We start from the raw sequence: 21,966 nt of genomic DNA, 5'->3' as shown, positions 1-21,966 counted from the left end.
AATCCATAAGTAATCACTGTTGAAGATGCTCTCTGCATCGCGCTTTCTTCTTGCACTAAAACTCTTTTCTCACTCTTTTACCGTTTTAGCCCGGGTGTCTCTCTCTCCCATCATTGGCATCTTCGTAAATACGATCAACTCAGAGCACATTTGCAAATTACCGTCGATTTCAACGGTGGACTATTGCAAACGCAAGCCTCGGGGTCTCCACTGGTAATTGGTCCTCTGTTTGGTCCCTTTTTCTTCCTCAAATAAAAAGACGATTAACAATTTAACACCCCCAAACAAATCTCCTTGTAGCAGTGAAGAAGGAAAGTGAGAAGAGATAATGGCCTCCTGGAATTCTATTTACTTTGAAATCACGTACAACGTCCTTGGATGGATCGCCTTCTTCTCTTGGTCGTTCAGCTTCTACCCCCAAGTTATTCTCAACTACCGGAGAAAAAGGTACCTTAGATGATTGATCAGATAATTTTGGTGTTTTCCTCTCTAATTGGGGATTTTGCTACGTTTCAATTGGACTGTGCTGTGATTTGTCTTGGCTTTACTTAGTTAGGATGCTGGTCAAAGCCATTATGAGCTTATAGTGACTTTACAAGGCACTGTATCAGCTTTTACCAGTGTATAATCTCCAGGGGCAAAATTAGAAAGCAGTGAAATCTTTTATCTTTGCCAACTCAACGGGAATTCTCTTTGTGAAAATGCTACCAGTCAAAAATGCAGCCAATTGTTCACAAATTTAGTTCGTTCTTTCTATATATTATCACACAATGTTGTACTTACAGAAAGCTTCTCAACAAATTGTATTTTGTTTTAGTACATTAGAAATGATGTTAAAAGAAAATTCGAAAATTTCTTCTTATTTAAAAATATGCTACTTGTGTTAATGAATGTTTCCTTCTTATATGGTTTTCTGTTGGATGGCTTTTTACAGTGTGGTGGGGTTAAACTTTGACTTTCTGGTATTGAATATGACAAAGCATTCCTCATATCTCATATACAACGCTGCTATGTACTTCAGTCCCGTGATACAGAGGCAGTACCATGAAAAATTTGGAGATGAGGTTGCTACTCCTACAAATTTTTCTTTGTATTAAGTTGAAATTTATTGGTTAAGGAGAGACCTTAATTAAAAACTAAATTAAAAATGTCCAAAAATTTGTGCAACAGACAGTAAGCCAGTAAGGTATATTCCTTGTGTTCTTACTTGTTCATTATATGAGCATATCTTATTAGTGCTTTCCCTTGACAGATGATTCCTGTGGCGTTAAATGATGTTTGTTTCTCCATTCATGCTGTTGCCCTGACAGCTTTTACCTTGTTTCAAGTCATCATTTATGACGTGAGTATCTATATGCTCTGCTATTTTCATATTCTCTTCATTTTGGGTTTAATGGTGGAGGGATGGGTTTGTGCAGTATTAAAACAAACAAGTTGTCCTAAAATTCTAATGGGATCCTCAGTTTGGTCCCCAGAATTCCTATTTCCAAAACTTTTTGTTTCATCTAGGAGTCTTACTGATCGGACTTTTGATAAAATCATTCTTTTTGTTTGGTACTAATGGTTGTGGTTCTTTCTGAAATAAGCCAAGTGAATAGCAGGTCAAGCAAATGAAATAAACGTAGAAGAAATGCCTTAAGGGTGTGTTTGGATAGAGCAAGAATAGCACTAACCCGAGAATAGAACTATTCTTTTGAGCTATTTGATGTTTGGATGGAGCAAGAATAGCACTAACCCACTATTATTTGTTTGTCTTATATGGGTTAGCTCACTATTCTACTAACCCAACCAAAAGTTGGGTTAGTGAATACTACTTCTGTACCTCATCCACAACGCGGATAGCATTTCGTGTCAAAGAAATTTAAGACCAAAATGATATATGAATTTAGTTTCAATATTCCAAAAGATATGTGAATTAGAAGGACAATTTTCTAATACTTATTTTATACAAACAGCGTGGGACTCAAAAGGTCTCTAAAGTTGGCAGCGCAATAACTGCAATTGTTTGGACAGCTGCTTTGGTTTGTGTAATTGTGGCCTGGCCAAACCATTCATGGCTTTGGCTTATATCTGCCTTCAAGTAAGTTATTCATTTTCATGCATCACTCAAAACCTTACAGATCAACATATAACAAGGTATTGCTATTTACTAGTGGGGTTTACTGGGCTTGGCTTTCAATGTATCTGACAGCTAGAAGAGAGCACAAAATAGCACATTTACCCTGGAGCACATGCATGTGTGCATAAGGCCACACGCACACACATAAATATGACTACATGAGAATATAATTGATATTCTATATTTTGCTATTTCAGCTCCATACAAGTTGTTATGACAGCAATCAAGTATATTCCGCAGGTAGCTTCAGAACCTTGAATATAAAAAAAATTGATACATCCCTTTTATTTTCCAATGACGTAAGAAAGATTCATATTCCTACCTTTTGTTGTTAATTCTACTATTTTTCATCTTTAGCTTCACAAAAATAACAATATTATTTTTATGGGGAGTGATGTTGGTTGAAATTCACACACGTATGACATATCCCTTCACTTGAATAGTAAGAACTGTATTTCTTGAGGACAATCTCCCTCTAATTTAGCCCGGTAACCTCACGTATTTATGAGAGTCGATGCATTGATGGTTTTCACTCATCATTTCCTTTCTAACTTAATATCTCTCATCCCCTTTATGTCTTTCGTATCAGGCTATCATGAACTTCAGTCGCAAGAGCACAGTGGGGTGGAGCATAGGCAATATCTTACTTGACTTAGTGGGAGGTGTGTTAAATTTTGGACAAATGGGAGTGCAATCTATTGACCAAAGTAAGTCACTTCTTTTTTTTATCTTTTTTTATTTTTTTTGCACGGCTTTGCAATTTGTATCTAGGATGGGATTGCCATATTCCATCTTTTACCAGTAATGGTACTGGTTAGTGCCAGTTAGGCATGATTGGCTTTGCTGTAATCTGTTGATTTATCTCTTCTTATTGTTATGTTTTGGATTGTTTTGTTAATATGTCTGATTGTTGGTTTCTAACTGTAATATTTATGTCCTGGTATAGATATCATTTACTGCATTGGGCTCTTCCGTGATTTCTTTTTTACTCCTACTTTTGTATGTTAAGTTATTTTGTGTTTGTCTGATTACACTAATGTCATATGCAGATTCTCTCGTGAACTTCTATGGAAACATCGGCAAAACACTTCTCTCTTTGGTAAGTAAAATATATCTGATCTTTGCAAATTGGTGTTTTTCTGTCATTGCAACTTTACATGTTTGTTCTTATTGCTATTCTACTTGCTGCATTTATTTGATATTAGCTGCTTCCGAATCTCAAAAACAAGTAGTCTCTAATTTGACACTAACTAGGAAAAAATTTTAGAATGACCTCCTTTTTAATGGACAGCTAAAATTGACCCTTCTCTATATATTTTTCCGGAACAATTTGCTGGGTCACCATTGGCCATGAGCCCATGTCTAGGGTTTCATCTTTTTTAATGGACTTAAGTTCATTTGCTTAACTAGTTTACCATAAACCCAAAACTTGGAAGTTCTAATTTAGCTAGGAAATCTTAGTTTGAGTTATGGCTTTATTGGGCAATTTATTTTTTGTTGGGTTCTTGAACTTGCTCTTTGATAAAACTTTGTCCCAGTAAAATCCACAGATAAAAACTTCAGGTTCTATTTTGTGATCGTTCTTGAAAAGGATTTGGAAAATCTGTCATAGTCATAACTCTTTGGAGGTCATTTTTTAAATGTCCCTACAATGTTGTAACGCCTAGTCTAGTTTTGCAGCCTAGTTGAGCAAATTAAGATTTTAGAGATGACTGTAAATTCTGTATCGTCTAGTCACTGATTTGCTGTTTTGGTGCTTGAAGCACCAAACTTGGTTACAATCCTTTTGGTTATGCAACAACAATTTTGTATATATCCTTGCAAATGCTGACACGGAGTAGGTCCTTTTTGGAGTAAAAATTTGTAGCACATTTTCCTTGTGAGCTATCAAGTTTTTCTTGTTCCTTGTTTCATTGGACTGAAAGATACTCAAAGAGTTGAACGGATGTTTTGTAAACTATTTTTCTTAGTGGATAAATTGTTTACTGAATGCAGGAAGTAGTATTCTTCGACTTGATCTTCATAGTGCAACATTATGTGCTCTACCCTGAAAGGATAGACAAAGGCAAAGCTGTAACTGCAGCCGAACAAGCAGAGCCATTATTGGGACCTTCAGATAAGCCTGAATCTGCACAAGTGTAATTGTGTCATGGATCAATGCTATTGATATTTTTCATAGTCAATTCAAAATATAGCAGCAGTCCTGGATATGTAATCAATATATTGGAATGTGAACATTTTGATGTTGTTGTCTTCCAAACATTTCGTAAAGGGTATTTACTATTTACATCTGTAAATAAATATACTTAACATCAAATGTTTTTATAAGCGATCTTTCACTTCTGTTCTTATTTGATTGATTTTCTTATTTTCTTTTGTAATATCGACCTTTATTCAGGATGCTCAGTTCTTCATTTACTTATAGTACCCCTCAAGCCGGAGATACCTGTTTTAATTAATCAAATAGAATCTGGTACAACTCAATTCACCAGTACAAAGTTTCCTAAATAATCCTAGCTCATTGTCGCATGGTTACAAGTGTCTCTCAGTAGTAAATAGTGAGAGAAAAAAGGAAAATCAAAAGCATCATCTAGACGTCCTTTCTCCAAGAGAAAATGTAAATCCTAACCCTATAACAGTTATCGCTTATCAGTCCACTGTTAAGGAGGGTTGGGAATTGCTACTTGAATTAAGGACATGAACAAGTATATGCAAACTCTAGACCAATTTTTCTGGAACTTGTAAGCCCGTTCAGTAGAGTTATTTCAAAAATATTGAATGTAGTTTTTTAATGTATATTCCTTTTTTGAACTCTAGAACCAAAAGTAAGTAGGACATGCTCTACACAACTACGTACTGCCTTTTCTGTGTCGATAACTAGATAATTATACAAAACATGTAAGATATAGTCAAATACTTATATCAGGTCATACCTTCTGAACCTTGCACCCCAAGTCATATCTTAGCTATGACCTTGTCATCCAAGAAACCATTTGCAATATATGAGCTTTGCATTAAGGCAGTGTAATACTCAACAGCCACAATAAATTAATAGAAGATCTTGACAACCTCTTTCAATGAGAAGAGAGGGAAGGCAACATGGGATGGTTCTTTGTTTTCAGATCTATCCCGGAGACTCTAATCCAAGTTCTAGAAGGGTAAACGAGTTCAAAACTGTGCCCACAACAAATTTCATGACCAAAGTTTCCTCGAAGCCAACAAACCATTCTCGTTTCACCAGCAAGTGTGGGTCGCCCAGATGTGGTGGCTGTCATGATCGTCCTGTCTCTAAGGCCAGAACTAAAGTCAAGAAGGCCCACAAACATCGCCGGCATGATGTGGCCATGAATCAGTTATTGGTATCGCACAGGCTTGTGGGGCCAGGATGTGGGGCACGGTGGGTTAGACTTGATGGTCAGTCAGCCAGCGGGCTGCTGAATCAATTGACAAGCAGCTTTTATGATTACGATGAATTTGATAATTATGAAAGGTATGAGATATCTCATGGTAACTCTGATGCCTCTATGTTTGACGAGGAAAGAGCCGACACATTGGGATTAGAGATAGAAGAAGAGGTGGAGCATGACACTGGTTTCTGTTTTGTTGATTTTGTAAGGGAATTGGCGGAGGACAATGTTGATGGCTGGTGTCTGGTGGGTGAGATTGAGTCATCTTGCAATTTGTATTGTTGATTTGATGTTATATAACTCATATTATAGTTTAGTTTTTTAACAGGACCAATTTGTTTTTTTTTTACTTGAATCCTAATAATTAAAATTTCCATGAATTTGTTGTATGTAGAATAAATGAATAATTTAACTTTTGCCTATTAGCTTGAAAGTAAATGCAATTATAAAGCAAGATAATGCATATATACAGATGCCCAGGGCCCTCTTTTTTTTTCTTCTTAAAACATACTCATTATTGCTTTATCACAGCAATTCAGAAATCAGAATTCAGATATCACTTGCAAACTCCTGCTTTTTCCAATTACACATCCCTAAGAGTTCTCCATCAGAAAAATTGAACATGCAAAGCAGTGAACTGAAACAGCAATTGAAAATTAATCCCGGAACTTATCTCATAAAATAAGACAGATTTTAATGTACAAAATTAAGGACCTAATCTCAAACTGGTGTTTCCAGGACATCGGTGCTCACCAAGTCAGTTATCTGGTTACTTGACTCATATTTTGCATTCTTCAGTCGTGCTCCCCACCTCCAAACTCTAATGACATAATCAGGCAGATGAAGTGCGATATAAATTCCGATACCAGCAATAATGCCATTGGCTATAGAGAAGCTAAGTGGCATAAGGATCATAGTTACAAATGCCGGCACCCCCTCCTTCATGTCTGACCACTCTATCTCTTTTATTACTTTCATCATCATTGCTCCTACCAGAATCAACGACGGTCCAACTGCCCATGGCGGCACATTCGTGAGCAAAGGTGTGAAAAACAGCGACATAAAGAAACAGAAACCAACGGTGATTGCAGTGAGGCCTGTCCGGCCGCCTTCTCTAATCCCGGCCGTTGATTCCACATATGTGGTCAATGTAGTGGTTCCAAGAGCAGCCCCTATGATGCTGGTCCCTCCATCTACAAGGAACGCACGATATTCTCCCTCAAATCCACCCTTTTCGTCAGTGAACCCCGCATATTCAGCCATGGAGTACATAGAACCGGTGGTGTCAAGAATATCTATGTATAGTATCGTTATCACATAAATCCAAGCAGAACTACTCTTCAAACCTGTAAAACTAATTTTCCCTGCTGTGCTTTTAATGCTATGAAAACTCACCACCTTCTTGAAGTACTCATAGTTGGAGTTGCCAAGTGGAGTGTTTGGAAATATGGTGACACTTGTACCTCTTATCCAAGAAACCACTGTGACCAGTGCTATCCCGTAAATCATGCTTCCATTTAGTTCCCTGGATAAACAAGTGGCAGTAATGAGAAACCCGACGGTACCGAGCCAGAAAGTTGGGCTTTGTAAGGAACCGCCAAGACACTCGCCCGTGGCAGAGTCGGTTTTTAAACATGCTGTCAGGGTAACCAATGTAGACTTGCTTGGACCCACAAGACCCATGCCTTGATGAAATTGAAGCCCAGTAAAGGCAAGGAAGAGACCGATACCTACCGCTGATGCTAGCCTGACAGAACGGGGTATCAATCTTGCTAGTTTTGAACGTAGACCGGTTGCAGATAAAAGCAAAAACAAGCACCCTTCTAGCATCACGACAGCAAGACCGGTACTGTATGACAGGGCCCCAGAGCCGTGAAAGCCCACCATGTTATATGCAAAAAAGGAATTCGCTCCCATGCCAGGAGCCAGCGCCAATGGAAGGTTCGCAATGCTGCCCATGGCAAAACATGCAATCATGGCAGAAAAGGAAGTTGCAACGGTTAGGTCATTCTTAATTCTTGCTAGACAGCTCTGGTAGCCCGGGTTCATGCCGAACTTGCACGCTGGGCCGGTTACATTGTGTACCGGTGTACAATCATACTCAGTGCATGGACCACCAGAGTCAGTAAGAATGGAAGCATTGATTGAGATTATGTAGGCCATGGTTACAAAGGTGGCAATGCCGGCACGAAGCTCATTGGTGAAGGTGCTCTTTCTAGCTTCTAATTTGAAGTATTTACCCACGGTAGACTTCGCAACAGCCTGGTTTACGGTGGTACCGGCTCTGGAAAGGATTTTGGAAAAACGATTCCTTGGCCCGGATCTCTCCATCTACTATTTCTTGTATTAATTTGTTATTGCGCTCTCACTATTGCTTTTTCTTGCTTTGGGGCTACTGGCTAGCTTATTTATATCAACTGATGGAGGTGCTAAACGCCTCTCGTAACAACTTAATTAGTTATTCAGGCATTTCCATTTTTTGAGGCATTTTAGTTGGTACGGGTGTGTGTGTGTGTGGCTAGCTGAGGCAATGATGTTACATACAGGCTCTGTAGAGGAGTATAGGATCGGTAAGAGAATCAAATAGTTTAGTTGCAATTTGATGTTTTTATTTAATTTTTTCAGAAATGAAAATGGCAATCCGCCTCCTTTTAGAAAATAATAATAACAATATAAGGTATCGCCAGCAAGGCAAATGTTTTTCTTTCAAATAAATATTTTTATTATGTTGTTTCATGATAGAACTTGCATCTTTATGGTTGAACTTATGATTCTTATACTAACAAATATTATATATATGATGAATTTTAGTGGGTTTATACCTACCGATCGATCCTAATTATTAAATTTTGTTGCATTTTTATTCATTTTTGTTTACTGTTACTCAAGAAACGAAATACTGCACAAAATTGTTTAATTATTGCAGACTTGACCCGCAAAACTACAAGAATGTGAAGGCACAGAAGATCGTGAAGAAAAGAACCGAATTTAGAAACAAATACAAAGAAACGATCCTCAATTAATTTTCATGATTTGGCTATTTTGATCTATATGGAAAGTGAATCATAATGCATGGATTTTGGTTTCATCATTTCATGTATTGGATTGGTGCGGAACTTGTCCTAAGCCGTTTACCATCTTCGTTCAAAGATTAATTGCTCTTCAATGGAATAAAGTATATATTTTCTTTGCATTGTAAATCCATTTAAGATCTCCATTATTTTCGAAATGGAGGCTTCCATTATCTTCTCAAATGTTTTATTTTTTCTGCAAACAAGATGGAATTAATTGGTTTGGTCCGAAATATAAAATTGAAAATAACATAGTTTAATATTAAATAAATAACCATTTAGTTTGGTGAGTTAATAAATTTTATATACGACATTACAAATTTCTTCTTTTATACGATAATACAAACTATTGTACCTATTTAAGTGCTCTTTTTTTTCAATATCATATCAATAATAGTTTGTTTCATAATCTTCGTAATTAATAATAATTAGTATTATTATTTATCTATAATAGAAGAAAATTTCTATTATCATATAGAAAATTTATTAATTTATGAATTAAACTGTTATTTATTTAATATTAAATTATGTTATTTTCTATTTTGAATTATGGGCAAAAACAATTGCTTCTATGAGGGATATAACATATCAGAAATAGAATAACGGAGGCCTCCATTTTTACAATAATGGAGATTTTAAATAACATTTTGTATGTTGGAATTTACACGTTTTGTGAAAATGGAAAGACTTTATTAATTATTACATCATTAAATGACAATTAAATCATGGTTTAAATTAAAGGAAAACTTCAAAAAGGAATAATGCAAAGATCATTAAGAGCTTCGGACAAGTTACGCATCCGTATTGGATTATGTAATTATGCAATAAATCAAATAAAATTGGGATCATGTGAAAAAGAATTTGTGCACAGGGGGCACCACCCAAAGCTGTTCATCTGTCCATCTTTACATAAAAGAATCTATAAATGGACATTTTTTTATGGGAACATAATTAAATTATGGGTTTCCTTTGCTAAAAAGAACTGAATCAAAGCTAAAATGTGTTTGAATTCCTCGGTAGATGCATCTTTGTACCTAAAGAGCAGATATTATCTTTATTACCTTATTTTAATCCTTTCATCACCACTAGTTGTGTCCTTGGGTTTATTTTTATTCTTAGCATCATTGCGTTAAAAAGAGAGCTATGTAAAAGAAATTACTTTTAACAGAGATTGTTGATTCGATTGTTGTGAGCAAAATTTTACCTAGAAGATCATAATATATTGAGAATAATAACATTGCCTATCGAAACGGGGTAAATAAATTAACATCAATCATATCTACTTTGATGCATAAAACTTTACTTTATTATGAATTTTAGTTCATTAATTATGTAATATCTTTACTGCACACACAAAAAAAGAAAAAAAAAACATTGCCTATCGAAACGGAGTAAACATACATTTATTTCAGAATAATAACATTGCCTATCGAAACGGGGTAAACATACATTTATTTCAGAATAATAACATTGCCTATCGAAATGGGGTATATAAATTAACATCAATCATATCTATTTTGATGGATAAAACTTTGCTTTATTATGAATTTTAGTTCATTAATTATGTAATATCTTTACTGCACACACAAAAAAAGAAAAAAAAAATTGATTGATGCAGATATAATTTTTTTTTCAGTACTACACATGGTCAATTTTGCTCGTTTATTGTTTCAAGATTAGTTTACATTTTGTTTAAGATGTCATTATATTTATTTAATCTTAACTACTTGTTTATTAATTATGAGTTATGACAATATCTACCATCACGAGCACAACCTTTTTATATAATTACTTATTTAAATTTCTGACGATAAACATGAATGATTGATTTTGTTTTATTTTAATGTATTCATTTATAGAATTCTAAAATTTAGAATTTATTTTTGTGCATGCTCAAATGATTGAAAAAAAAAATCAGTGATGCAACTGGTCAACCATTGATTTTTGGAGTTCTTGATCTTTATAAACGAATTTCAATTTTTATGTGAATCCGTTAATTTAAAAATAAATAATATCTACAGTCAATATTTTTATTTTTATTTGAATTTCAAATTATTGATTAAAAAAACGTAACCATGATTAGGCAAAAAGGTCGGATGCCTCCTCGATACTGAATATGTCAAAATTCAAATTAATATCTCATTCCTTATTTCATATAAAATACTCTCAAACGGTTCTTACAATTACAATCTCGCTTCTTACATTCATCGTGTGAGGAGCTGAAAGAATATTCTTTTGGTTGTAAACTAAAGCATTTCCTAATAAGAAGAGAGAGTTGAGATGCACAAAAATCTGACTTAACAGGCAAATAATATTAGAAACCATATAATGCTTGGATCTTTTTTAGAAATTAGAAATTAAATTTTTCGAGAAAAATTTAAGTTTTTTTCAGATGTCAAATCTCATTTTGATCACAATTACCGAAAGATGTTGGAACCACACTATTGGTGTACTTCCATCAGCTCGTGAAACCGCACTGTTAATGCGGTTCTGTCTATATTTGAAAGACAAAAAACATTCAAATCTTTTTTCCGAAAGATTTTAACATGTATTTCGGTATGAATTTTCTTTTTAAATGGATTAAGTAACACAAAAAAATGTACACTTTTTTATTAATAGATATATGCATTACTGGATACATAAAAGTATAAAACAATTTGTTTCCAGAACTCTGTTCGCTATTTTTTATATGAATATTGCTAATACTTGAATGTATATCCAGTTAGCCATAGAACACAAGATGGGACTTGTTATTAAAAGAACAAACTTTTATCTTCTTTCGAGAGCTTGCTTATGGCTAATTGAATTTATAACTGGTACTGTAACTGAGTACTGACAAACAAAACATTCAATCCACGGGTTAAAGTGCCATTTGCCTTTTGCTGATAAAAGCTATTAGGTTAAGCGTTGAAAGGCGACGCAATGAATGAGTCTGTAGGGATGCTAAGCCCAAAAGGGAGAGCCATTATGGGCCGATATTAGGTGATTTAAATCTTACGTGTGAGTTTGAGTCTTGACCGTTGGGGGGAGGGAGGATGGCCTCCTGCACTATCCCGAATAAGCACCGGCTGAGAGTAAATCCGGGCCGTCCGTTTCAATTTGCTTGAGTCAGGTACCTAGGAGGATATGGATCCACTTAGAATGACGAATAGCCCAATCCATAGAAGGCAATGAGAAGATTTTACTCTTGGTCACAATTGCATTTGAACACAAGTATAAAAAAAAACTATAATCTACCCAATTGCATTTGAATTTTGAACACAAGTATAGGTCACTGCACACACAACAGTACCCGTGCATATATCAAAATTAATTACTTTTAACAACTATGTTCAGGCAGCTAAATTTCACAACCAAACTAACGCAGAATAATTATTAGCTTAGATTAATTTCTCAACCGCTACTCGATATCTACACACAAAAATCAAAATTCTTCCCCTTTCTCATCCCCCAAATGACAAAGTAGAAACACTTATTAAATTAGTAGACTTCACTAATCTCAAGAAACCTCCAATAAGCTGTAATCTCTAGTTAAATTTCTACACTCTTTTCTTTCATATCACCTCCTTGAGAAAGTGAATGTCCATTTGTTGTTATGTTCCTTTGAGAAAGAAGTAACATTGGGAGCTCCAGTACTACTCTTGAAACTGGAGTTCCTTGACAGAGGTGGCTTCTGAGATGGCAAAGAGTTATCATTTTGACTCGGCTTTTCCTTTGAGCTGCTAATTCTTGTTGTTACTGGTGACTGGGACCAGATAGGTGTCATCTGTAGAAAGAAATATCACATTAAATCGACTCTGTAACTTTTCTTCTGATTTGAGTTTCAATTTATTATTGAAAATTGTCAATTTCAACCACATTAGGTGTTACCTTTCGGTTTGATTCCTTAGTAGGTTCTGTTTTGTGATAGAAATCAGGTAGTGGTCTGGCTTTGAAGCAAAGACTCCGTCTGAATTCCCTCAATTCATTCTCAGCCATTTCCTGCATAAATAAATGTTCCAAATTAGTCTGCAAAATGACATCATCAGTTAAGAAATTGTATATTAGCCCTGCTATATAATTTTATCAATAGACAAAGCTCACCTTCTTTTCCTCTTTTTTCTCACTTTTACGGCTAAAAGAAACTGTAGATTCGCCCTGCAATCTGTCAACTTTGTTACTTGCCCCTCCCGAATTCCTGGTAAAAGAATAATAAAAAGATAGTCATACTTCAATTAAATTTTGTGGCTGGTTGTTCTCTATGTGGCTGTAATTAAGTAGTACTAACTCGGTTGGTGGATTGCCATATCCAGACGCTGCTGTTTTCCTCCCTGAAAAGCTTGATCTATCCCATAATGTTTTTCTGGGTTCTGATTGTGGTGTTTGAAGAGCAAATTTGAATCCCTGAAGTAAAGTAAAGGTAAGTACTGGTATATTGGAGAGTTCAAAGCCTACTTGTGAATAAAGGGATATTTATAACTCAATTGAGGGTCAATAAGAAGTATTACGTTTCAAAAAAACCTTAAAAATGTCAAAATTGACACATTGGTTCAGTACTGGAATGTATTGCCACTACAGCACAAAACACCTTAGTTTACAGATCCTAGCTGGAACCAATTGTTTATTTCTAAAATCGGTTTCCTCCTTTTGTTCTTTGTGATAGGAATTAGGTATGAAGCCTTAATTCATTCTAATTAAATAATAAATATCCATGTAGAGAACTCACAACGCAAGTTGATTTGGATAATATAGAGCTTCGAGGTGTCTTGCTCACAGCTTCAAATCTCGCAATTTTTGTTTTAACGTCAGCTTTCGAGGGAGTTGAGGCCCCACCAACAGGTTGTTTTGTCGATGAATGCACAGATTTTGGGGTCGATCTCTTTTTCTCAACTGAATTGCCTCCCTGACCTGTGACTCTGTTAGGACTGGAAATATTCTCCTTTGTGTGGTGCAGGTATGAAACCTTATTAGAGCGGGGAGTTGGGCTGAACGATGGTTTTGGGATTTTTGTAGGTTCTAAATTTGGAGTTCTTGAAAATTCCTCAGTAAAGTAATTTCTTGGCTGATTAGTCACAGAGCTCTCCTGAAAGAAGTTGTATATATACAGGATTGAAATTCTCAGTTTCAACAATTACTTAAGAAAAAATAAATCCTATGAATTAGCAGTAGCAAAGCCGCAAAGGCCTTATTTCTAGCAATTACAACAAACTAAAGCGAAAACTCTTTTGTTCCTCATTGGCAAAGTACTATTCTGCTGTCAATAGAGAAAATTAAAATACCTGAAGTGGTTGCTTTTCTGGTGTACTGGGTGCCACAATTTTCTCTGAGCAAGAATCCATAAACCCACTATCTTCTATAACCCGACCCGTCTCTTCATCCTTCTGTACTTCCACCTCACCCTCTTCTTCTCTCAAATTAAAATTAAATGAATCCCCATTAGCCAAATAAAATGAATCAACCATATTCTCTTCCCTTCCTCTAGACACGGAATCATCTTTAGAATAACAGCTATCTACTGCCGATTCTTTATCAAAATCATCGAACCCACTTGAAGCAGTGTGCTCCATCAAAGCAATCGACTGACGGAGATGAGCCGCCTTCTTGTATCGGGCTTCAAAGAATGCCTTTTTCTGAGCGACAGAGCCAGGTTGAGAGTATTGCTGGGCCTCCTCTATGTATTTCCTTTGGTTAAAAGATGACCACCGGCCCCAGTCTAACGACTCTGACAAGAACCTTCCGAAAGAGACCGATTCGCCTAATGCGGATTGTGCACTAGTCTGTAGTTCAATTTAAGAAGAAAGATAATTATTTACGTAAATCAATACAGATCTTAATATGTACTATCTGAGGTACTCTTTGAGAAAAGAAGCAAGAAAAAGAGAAATTTAAAACCGTAAGATGAAGAAACTAAAAGATTCTACAGCAAGATTCTAATGGAACGCTAGTTGCGTACCATTCTTTCGCTGGTCGAAGGCTGCGAAGCGAGAGAGAAATCCTGAAAGACGCATGACGATTCTCCCATCTCTCTCTTTCTGTCTCTCTGCTGCTCCTCCTCCACTCCAATAGCGGTTGAGACAGAAAAGAGAGATTTAAAATTCAAATGCGGAGAAAGGAGACAATAACTGCTCGGATCTGAAAAGGTGTTTTCTTTGGGAACAGGAGGAGAGGAGCCTTTTCTGTATTTTGTATTAATGGAAAGAACAAATATTTTTGGTACCAATATTTCGTGGGGCCCACTATTGTAACGTTACAATTCTGGTGGAGAAATGTGCGGAGTGACGACGACTAAAGAATCGCCGCAGCTAAAGCCAGATTCAATTTTGGTCTCAAGCAAGATTTAATGAATCTAATAATTAGGGAAATTCGTATCACCTGAGGTAACACAATATTTCTATTTCGATCTGTACCGTCCAATCTGAATCCGCTCGTCTATTAAAGCAGCTCGTGCATTCTACCTCAGACCGGATTGGCCCGGATTACGATCGGACAGCCGTGATCCAAACAGGAATATTTTGTTACCTCAGAGGATATGGATTAATAATTAGGGGGCATAAAATAAAGCAAAACGGTCCGGTGTACGACATTCTAGAGAATCTTGACGCAAAAAATAGAATACGGTCTGGACTGAATTCGTATCCTCTGAGATATCTCAAACTTAGCGTGACTTTATGGAAAATCCTAACCGTTTAAATACGTTCTCCACGAATCTCAAAGCACAAACTCCCCCACATCACCCGAATAGGCACCGGACACGTCGGTCACGCAAAAGTTGAGATATCTCAGAGGATACGCATTCGTCTGGACTCTGGTGTTCTTCCTTCATTTGACTGGAATACTACCCAACTATTTGTCTATTTCTAAACTGTCTTAAACTTTTCTGATATTTCCGGATTGACTAAAACATTAAAAGCAATATCTTTAGTATAAGAATATTAAACTATGCCTAAACCAAAACTTCTGATTTAAAAGCAAGTTTACTATTTTTAAACGGTTTCAGTAATATCTGTAAAATCTGTAATAAATAAAAGAAAAAGAACCATTATTCTGCTCCCCTATGTAATTCAATTAAATCAAATTATCTATATGCGTCTGTAGAATTACAAACGCTGTTTTCGAATAAATTTGGTCACCTTGAAAAATCAGAAGGAAATAATAGCACGGTTCCAAATGTGCTTCACATTTTGCATGTTACATAGCCTTTACTTTTTTAAATGAGAAAATGAGAATGTTCGATCTATCTTCTATTTTTTTTCTCGTCCGGTTTGATGCACGATTGTTGATGCATAAAAAGAAGAAGTGAATTGTGCATGTATTTAAAATGAAAAAGAAGAAGGATGAATTGTGTACTGGATGAAAGATGACTTTTTATGGAGAATAGTTAGCAATCCTAAAAAATAAATTAAAATATATATTTATATTCACAAGATCACAACTGATGAGATTTTATGAGTTTAGATCTTATTAATTAATCTATACTTCACGAATTGGTTGAATTTAATAGTTTTAGCCATGCCGTTTGAATATTTATCGTTCATCTATTTTTCTTTTCTTGCTCATTTTGATCCAAAGATTAGTATATTCTTGCTGCTCGTATCTTATTTTAATTATGGTACGTTTGGATCGTGCAAGGAATAGCTCAAGAATAGCGATTTTTGGGTTAGTGATTGAGAATAATGCTAACCCAAGAGATTTAAGAATAGCACTAACTTTGGCTATTCCGATTAGTAGAAATGTTGTTTGGATTGTATGTTAGAAATAGCAAATGGAGGGAAGAAATATAATAATGATTTATTTGTTTTTATCTTTTCAACTAATTTTTATATTTATAATGGCTTGTTAAATATATATGAAGCATCATATATATCAATAATACTTCAATTGCTTTTAATACCAATCTAATCACAATTAAAATTTAATTAAACAATATGACACAAATCACACAAATTTAATTTCAAAATAATTATTATATTGAACTGTTTAAATTGACTATTCGAATTTTAAAAACGAATATATTGATTTGTAGTACATATCAATTCATACTATGCATAGTACCGTAACCTCACTCTTTATTTTTATTTTGTTTCATGTTATTTATTTTTCTTTTATTATGCTCAAGAAAAAATATTGTTCTAATAAAATTATTCAAGGAGAATATATGAGAGAAAAAACATATTTGAAAAGAGCAAAGGTGGGAGAAAGCTGCACAATTAATTAAATAAATTAGTGGATGGTGAAAAAGGCGTAGAAGTGACAGGATATGGAAGAGGCCAATCCCCACTCCCCAGCCTGTACGTGCCCCCTTCAATCTGTTTTTTATTAATATCGCTAACCTCCGTTTTCCTCAAATTCGCTAATCCACATTTTCAAAGGAATAGCAGAATAGCGATATTTCCATGCTATTCTTATTTTTCATTTGACGTTTGGATGATAGCTAATCTGGAATAGCAGAGCTATTCTTGAGTTAGAGCTATTCTATCCCAATCCAAACGCAAGTGTTTGTTGTATACTTGTATTTAAAGTGTTATGTATTTTTTTAAAATATTTTTTTTGTATTACTATATAGAGAGTCGCACACAATTAACTGTGTTGTTTTCCGGTATAAATAGTTTTAATATATATATAATATATTTTTTTTAATTCATCACATGTAATTTTTTTTTAATAATTGTCCTATCTTAAAATTTATCTTTTTTTTCAATAAATAATTTTTTAGAACAAAATCTGAAAATAGCCCTAGTTTATGTTGAGACAAATTCACAATTGTGCACATGATTTAAAAATGAAAGCACACTGTAAAATTCATTTTTGTTCTTTAAAATTTTTAATTTAAAAAAAAAATATATTGCTGTTAGTCTCCTTCAATTAAATAAAATTATATAAAATCTTTTCATCTAACTCCCTATCTAAATTTTCTAGTTTCACCCCTATACACAATGCATGTTGTGCCATGTGTGTTGGTGTTACACAGAAAAGTGGGGACAGCGTCACAGCGATGACCTAGCTACACAAGAGAGAGCGCTCTACATTCGTTTGATTTTTCCTCAGTTTCCCCCTTTTTTTTCCAAAATAAAAATAAATAAATTTGATCTTGTGATATTAGTGTGTAGTCATAGATGTTAGTTTTACAGTACTATTCTACAGTTCCGAGTTTGAAAAAAGACATGTCTTCTCTATTTTCATGGATTTTCTCCTTGTTTTTTCTTTTCTTTTTTAAATTACGTACCGACAACAAATATATTGATAAGAATTCTGCTTGTTGAGATATGCTATTTATTTTCTTGATTTTGTACTGGTACATTTAATCAATTACCATTATCAGTAGAATATGTGCATGTTAACCTCTGATTATCATTATCTATAGCAACCCATCTTAAAATAAGCAAAAGTTGCCGTGGCAATTTTATCCAATCAGTTAATAAGGAATAACAACATTGACCTCGTGTTCTCCAAACTTCCAATTTTATATAGAGGCAGAGGAGGATCTAATTACATCATTTTATAGTGAGAAATTTTGACACTATATGTATGTAAGTTATTTTAACAATTTATAAATTCAAACAGATAACTCGAACCGTTTAACATGATCTCCATCTTAAAATGTGCTTGGAGATCAAATTTTATATTTTTTAAACTTTTTAAGTATTTGTTAAGATTTGTACACAATTGTTATTTTTAGATAATTCTAGACCATTGAAAAACAACGATTTTCAAAAATTATAAAACCATGTTTGGATGGAGCATATAGGAAGGAAGGGGAGGTGAAAAATAAAAGAAAATGGAATAGAATAGAAAGGAATAGTAATATATTTGATCTCTTCATATTTAGATGATTAGTGAGGGAAAATAAATTTAGCTTTCATTTCTGTCTTATTTCTTGTTTGATTAATTAAAATTTAGAAGGTTAATAAGAAATTCAGTGATTGTTTAAGATTGTGACAAAATATTTGTATGAGAATTATATAGGTAAGATATAGGATTGGACATTTGTATTATTTTTTCTAAAAATGTTTGCAACAAAATTTCTTCCATCCGTTATACTCCAAAATGGAAGGAAAACCAATTCCATTGATTACCATGATACAAATTTAAACCTTTCAACTCCGACATAATTTTGTCAACCAAACACGAATCGACATAATTTTTGTTTTCTTCTTTCCATTCCCTCCCTTCCTCTACTCTCCAACCAAACAAGGTGTTATAAATAAATACTAAAAAAATTCCAAAAAATATAAAATTTGGTTCAAGCACATTTCATCATTGAGATCATGTTGAACAGTTCAGATGGACTGTTTGGACTTCGAATCACTAAAATGACTTATAAAAATATAGGAGCAAAGCTAGGGTGTGATGTGCTCACCAAAAGAGTTTGGTGAGCACTACTCCCAAAGTATATCGGATTGACTTCAAAAGCCGAATCCAAACAGTTGAAATCAATGTACTTCATGAGTGATGCATGTATATGAATTTTTTTGAAAGTTTCGAGTTTATTTGCTACAAGGTCAAACTGTCAAAGAAATGAACTTTTTATAAGTTAATTTATAAGTTGTTTTCCATATTCAATTTTTATGATTTATTTGACTGCTTGACCTTGTAACAAATAAACTCAAAATTTTCAAAATTTTGCATGTACATGGATTTCAACAGTTTAAATTTGACGTTTTAAATCGATCCGATATACGTTTGGAGTTGTGCTTACCAAATCCTCTTGGTGAGCACAACACACCCTAACTTTACTCGTATCAAGATGTGTCATGTAATTGAAATTCTCGGTCAAAAATGCGGATGCTCATTTGGGGTAGAAATATCTAATTTCCCTATATTCAATAAATTATAATGAAAAATATTGCTTTCCCGTCAAAGCTTATAGGCTACAAAAAAAAAAAAAGAAGATTCAATCATATAATGGCTCAAAAGCACGAGGCCTGCCTTTTTCTAGGAAAACATCTACATTTCCTGTGATTTTATACGTAATTAATTATGCTGACATACCTAGTACAAATTTGGCCAAGTCATTTGGAAACTATTGTATAAATTTCTTTTTCCACTACATATCAAAAGATAAAACCTTTAGGTCATGTTTGGTTGTGGAGTAAAGTTAAACCGGATTAAATTTCTTACTCCAAGCTAAACCGGAATAAGTTAATCATATTTGGTGGAGTAAGCTAAACCACCTCTCTAGATGGTGTAAGTTACTCCAGTTTAGCTCAAATTTTACTCCATCTTAAACCGCCTATGTTACTCCTCGTTTGACTCCTTAAGTGTGGAGTAGGGGTTTACTCCACCTCTTACTCCACAACCAAACATGGCCTTACGGAGTTACGGTGCTATAACACCAAATGCAACTGAAATCAATTCATTTGACAGCAAAAACCCATCAGGATCACTCAGACGGACAAAATAAGTTGTTTCCCCTTCTCCAAATTTAAAATCATCACCACTTAAAACTCTCCTATCTCGATCCAAAGGAATGACAAGCCCTCTATCCACAAATGGCCTAAACGCCTCACACAATGTACCGACAAGCTGCCATCCGAATTCTCTTCCAAATTCCTTCAAATCCAGTCCTCTAGCAGTTCTAAGGGACAACATGACCACATCCATTGCCACCTCCTTCACCTCCACTTCACTGGTACCATAACTCACTGTACCATCTTCAAGCCTTTGGACCCATTCTGCGTATTCCTTCAACCTCTTGGGTCGAGAGAAACGAATGCCATTGGTATAGCTGGCAGAGCCAAGGCCAAACCCATAAAAGGATTTGTTGTTCTGCCAATATGTCAAATTGTGCTTGCATTGGTACGCATCCTTTGCATAGCTACTGATCTCGTAGTGGTTGTAACCGGCTTCTGTTAGGGTTTTAGAAGCCATCTTATAGAAGTCAGCTGATAGGACATCAGTTGGGAGAGGGAATACTCCTGGTGTATATCTGAAAAGCCAAGAACATAGCATTTTGATTTAGTACCAAAACGATTACATGTAAAATTTCCATGTTCAGAACTTCACTGTCTTTAAATAATCCCTAGGGATATACAGGGTGTATCTTACAACGAAATACTGTATAATTTGTTTAAGATTTTTTTTTTTTGAAAAAAGGCAGATTCCAACTTGGATTGCAACAATAAAAATGTGGCTATAATTGGAGCAATTTATATATAATTGGGTAAATGTATGTTCCATTTTTCATTAAGATTGGTAATGTTTGACCAAGACATCCAAAACACTCACAACTGTGCAAACTTGGTTCCTTGTTCGACCTGGAGATCATACACTGAGACGTGTGTGGGCCCTGCATCAACAGTACACTTTAAGCTCTCTTCCCACATTTTTTCAGTTTGGTGTGGCAATGAAGAAATCAGGTCCATGCTCCAATTCTTAAGCCCTTCACAGGATGACACCATTTCTATAGCCTCATACACTTCCTTCAGCCCGTGTGCTCTGCCACACACCCGTAAAAGCTCTTCTTGAAATGATTGCACACCTAAAGAAACCCTGTTCACCCCCAATTCTAAAATCTCTCTTAACCTCACATTGTCAAATGTTCCTGGGTCCATCTCGATTGAAATCTCTGGTTCATCTGTTAAGCCCACCTTGGATTTTAATGCATCAAGTACTGATGCAATAAGGTGAGGAGGAACGAGAGAAGGCGTGCCCCCACCAAAAAAGACAGTCTCAAGAGGAGTCTGACTGTCAGATACTGGCTTGGTTGCTTTGATTTCTCGAAGGAGGAGTTGGATGTAATTTGAGATTCTGGGGTCATTGTCATAACCTGGTTGGGAAGAAGTAGAACCAAGGGCTACAATGGGAAAGTCACAATAGTGACACCGCTTGCGGCAGAAGGGGAGGTGGATGTAGGCCGAGGTTGGTGGCTCTTTTGGTTTTGCCAGTGTTGGTTCGAATTGCTGTTCTGTTGTAAATGAGGCATTTCTACAAACAGTTCGTGGGCGTGTGTGGGGTGCGATGATATGAAGTACCGAGGTGATGATTCCAGGGTTTCTCTGGGAGGTGTGACAGAGACTTACTGGGAGTCTAGTTTTCAGCATTTAAGTTATGAACAAAGAGTAACGATTGTTACAAATCGCGTCGATGTCTGGTAAGGTTCCTCTGTCAGACTCTTGAGCTTATTTTCACGGGAGGAGAAGAGGGTAGCCTGTACCGCTGTAGTGTAGGTAGTGGAGTATGTAGCAGTTAGATTGAGAGATGGATTAAAATGGGCTTTTGTGCAAGTTATTGGGCCTATAATTTAACAAATTTAGCCTAGTCTCTGATCAGTAGGTAGTAGATGTAGACCCAATTAAGTTGGCGCTGGAAGATGGAAATGAAGCGAGGAAATTTGTTTGTAGATCAAATTAAATATATATTTTTTAATTAAATTTAGTATTATGTTTACATA

The 21,966-nt window shown here is 35.2% G+C and overlaps 4 protein-coding genes across 5 annotated transcripts; 1 reads left to right on the top strand and 3 right to left on the bottom strand.

Annotated features, from left to right (window-relative positions):
* Positions 1 to 70: 70 nt before the first annotated feature.
* LOC144553469 (cystinosin homolog) lies at positions 71 to 4,466 on the top strand. Of its 2 annotated transcripts, none has more exons than XM_078301655.1 (9): positions 71 to 213; positions 304 to 447; positions 935 to 1,064; positions 1,253 to 1,342; positions 1,956 to 2,080; positions 2,317 to 2,359; positions 2,709 to 2,826; positions 3,169 to 3,218; positions 4,115 to 4,466. In XM_078301655.1, exons 2-9 carry the CDS (start codon positions 329 to 331, stop codon positions 4,259 to 4,261), a joined length of 822 nt encoding a protein of 273 aa, XP_078157781.1. In that variant the 5' UTR covers positions 71 to 213; positions 304 to 328; the 3' UTR covers positions 4,262 to 4,466. The 2 variants fall into 2 exon arrangements, with proteins under 2 accessions (XP_078157781.1, XP_078157773.1); XM_078301647.1 differs by having other exon boundaries at positions 301 to 447.
* A 1,639-nt stretch (positions 4,467 to 6,105) lies between these two features.
* AZG2 (Xanthine/uracil permease family protein) lies at positions 6,106 to 7,967 on the bottom strand. Its single transcript, XM_078314937.1, has one exon. It carries the CDS (start codon positions 7,855 to 7,857, stop codon positions 6,247 to 6,249), a length of 1,611 nt encoding a protein of 536 aa, XP_078171063.1. The 5' UTR covers positions 7,858 to 7,967; the 3' UTR covers positions 6,106 to 6,246.
* A 3,985-nt stretch (positions 7,968 to 11,952) lies between these two features.
* Positions 11,953 to 14,650, bottom strand: LOC144565226 (protein WVD2-like 7). Its single transcript, XM_078314924.1, has 7 exons — positions 14,530 to 14,650; positions 13,856 to 14,353; positions 13,303 to 13,659; positions 12,865 to 12,980; positions 12,681 to 12,774; positions 12,468 to 12,578; positions 11,953 to 12,363 (listed from the first exon to the last, which is right to left on the bottom strand). The coding sequence occupies exons 1-7, from the start codon at positions 14,596 to 14,598 to the stop codon at positions 12,157 to 12,159; spliced, it is 1,452 nt and encodes a 483-aa protein (XP_078171050.1). The 5' UTR covers positions 14,599 to 14,650; the 3' UTR covers positions 11,953 to 12,156.
* A 5,234-nt stretch (positions 14,651 to 19,884) lies between these two features.
* LOC144553458 (Radical SAM superfamily protein) lies at positions 19,885 to 21,713 on the bottom strand. Its single transcript, XM_078301636.1, has 2 exons — positions 20,802 to 21,713; positions 19,885 to 20,502 (listed from the first exon to the last, which is right to left on the bottom strand). Exons 1-2 carry the CDS (start codon positions 21,614 to 21,616, stop codon positions 19,893 to 19,895), a joined length of 1,425 nt encoding a protein of 474 aa, XP_078157762.1. The 5' UTR covers positions 21,617 to 21,713; the 3' UTR covers positions 19,885 to 19,892.
* Between the last annotated feature and the right edge of the window lie 253 nt (positions 21,714 to 21,966).

Source organism: Carex rostrata, chromosome 1 (assembly GCF_964058835.1).
Source record: "Carex rostrata chromosome 1, lpCarRost1.2, whole genome shotgun sequence".
Taxonomy (NCBI): Eukaryota; Viridiplantae; Streptophyta; class Magnoliopsida; order Poales; family Cyperaceae; genus Carex; species Carex rostrata.
Note: the sequence above shows the minus strand (reverse complement) of the source record. Positions and strands in the feature narration are given on the sequence as shown.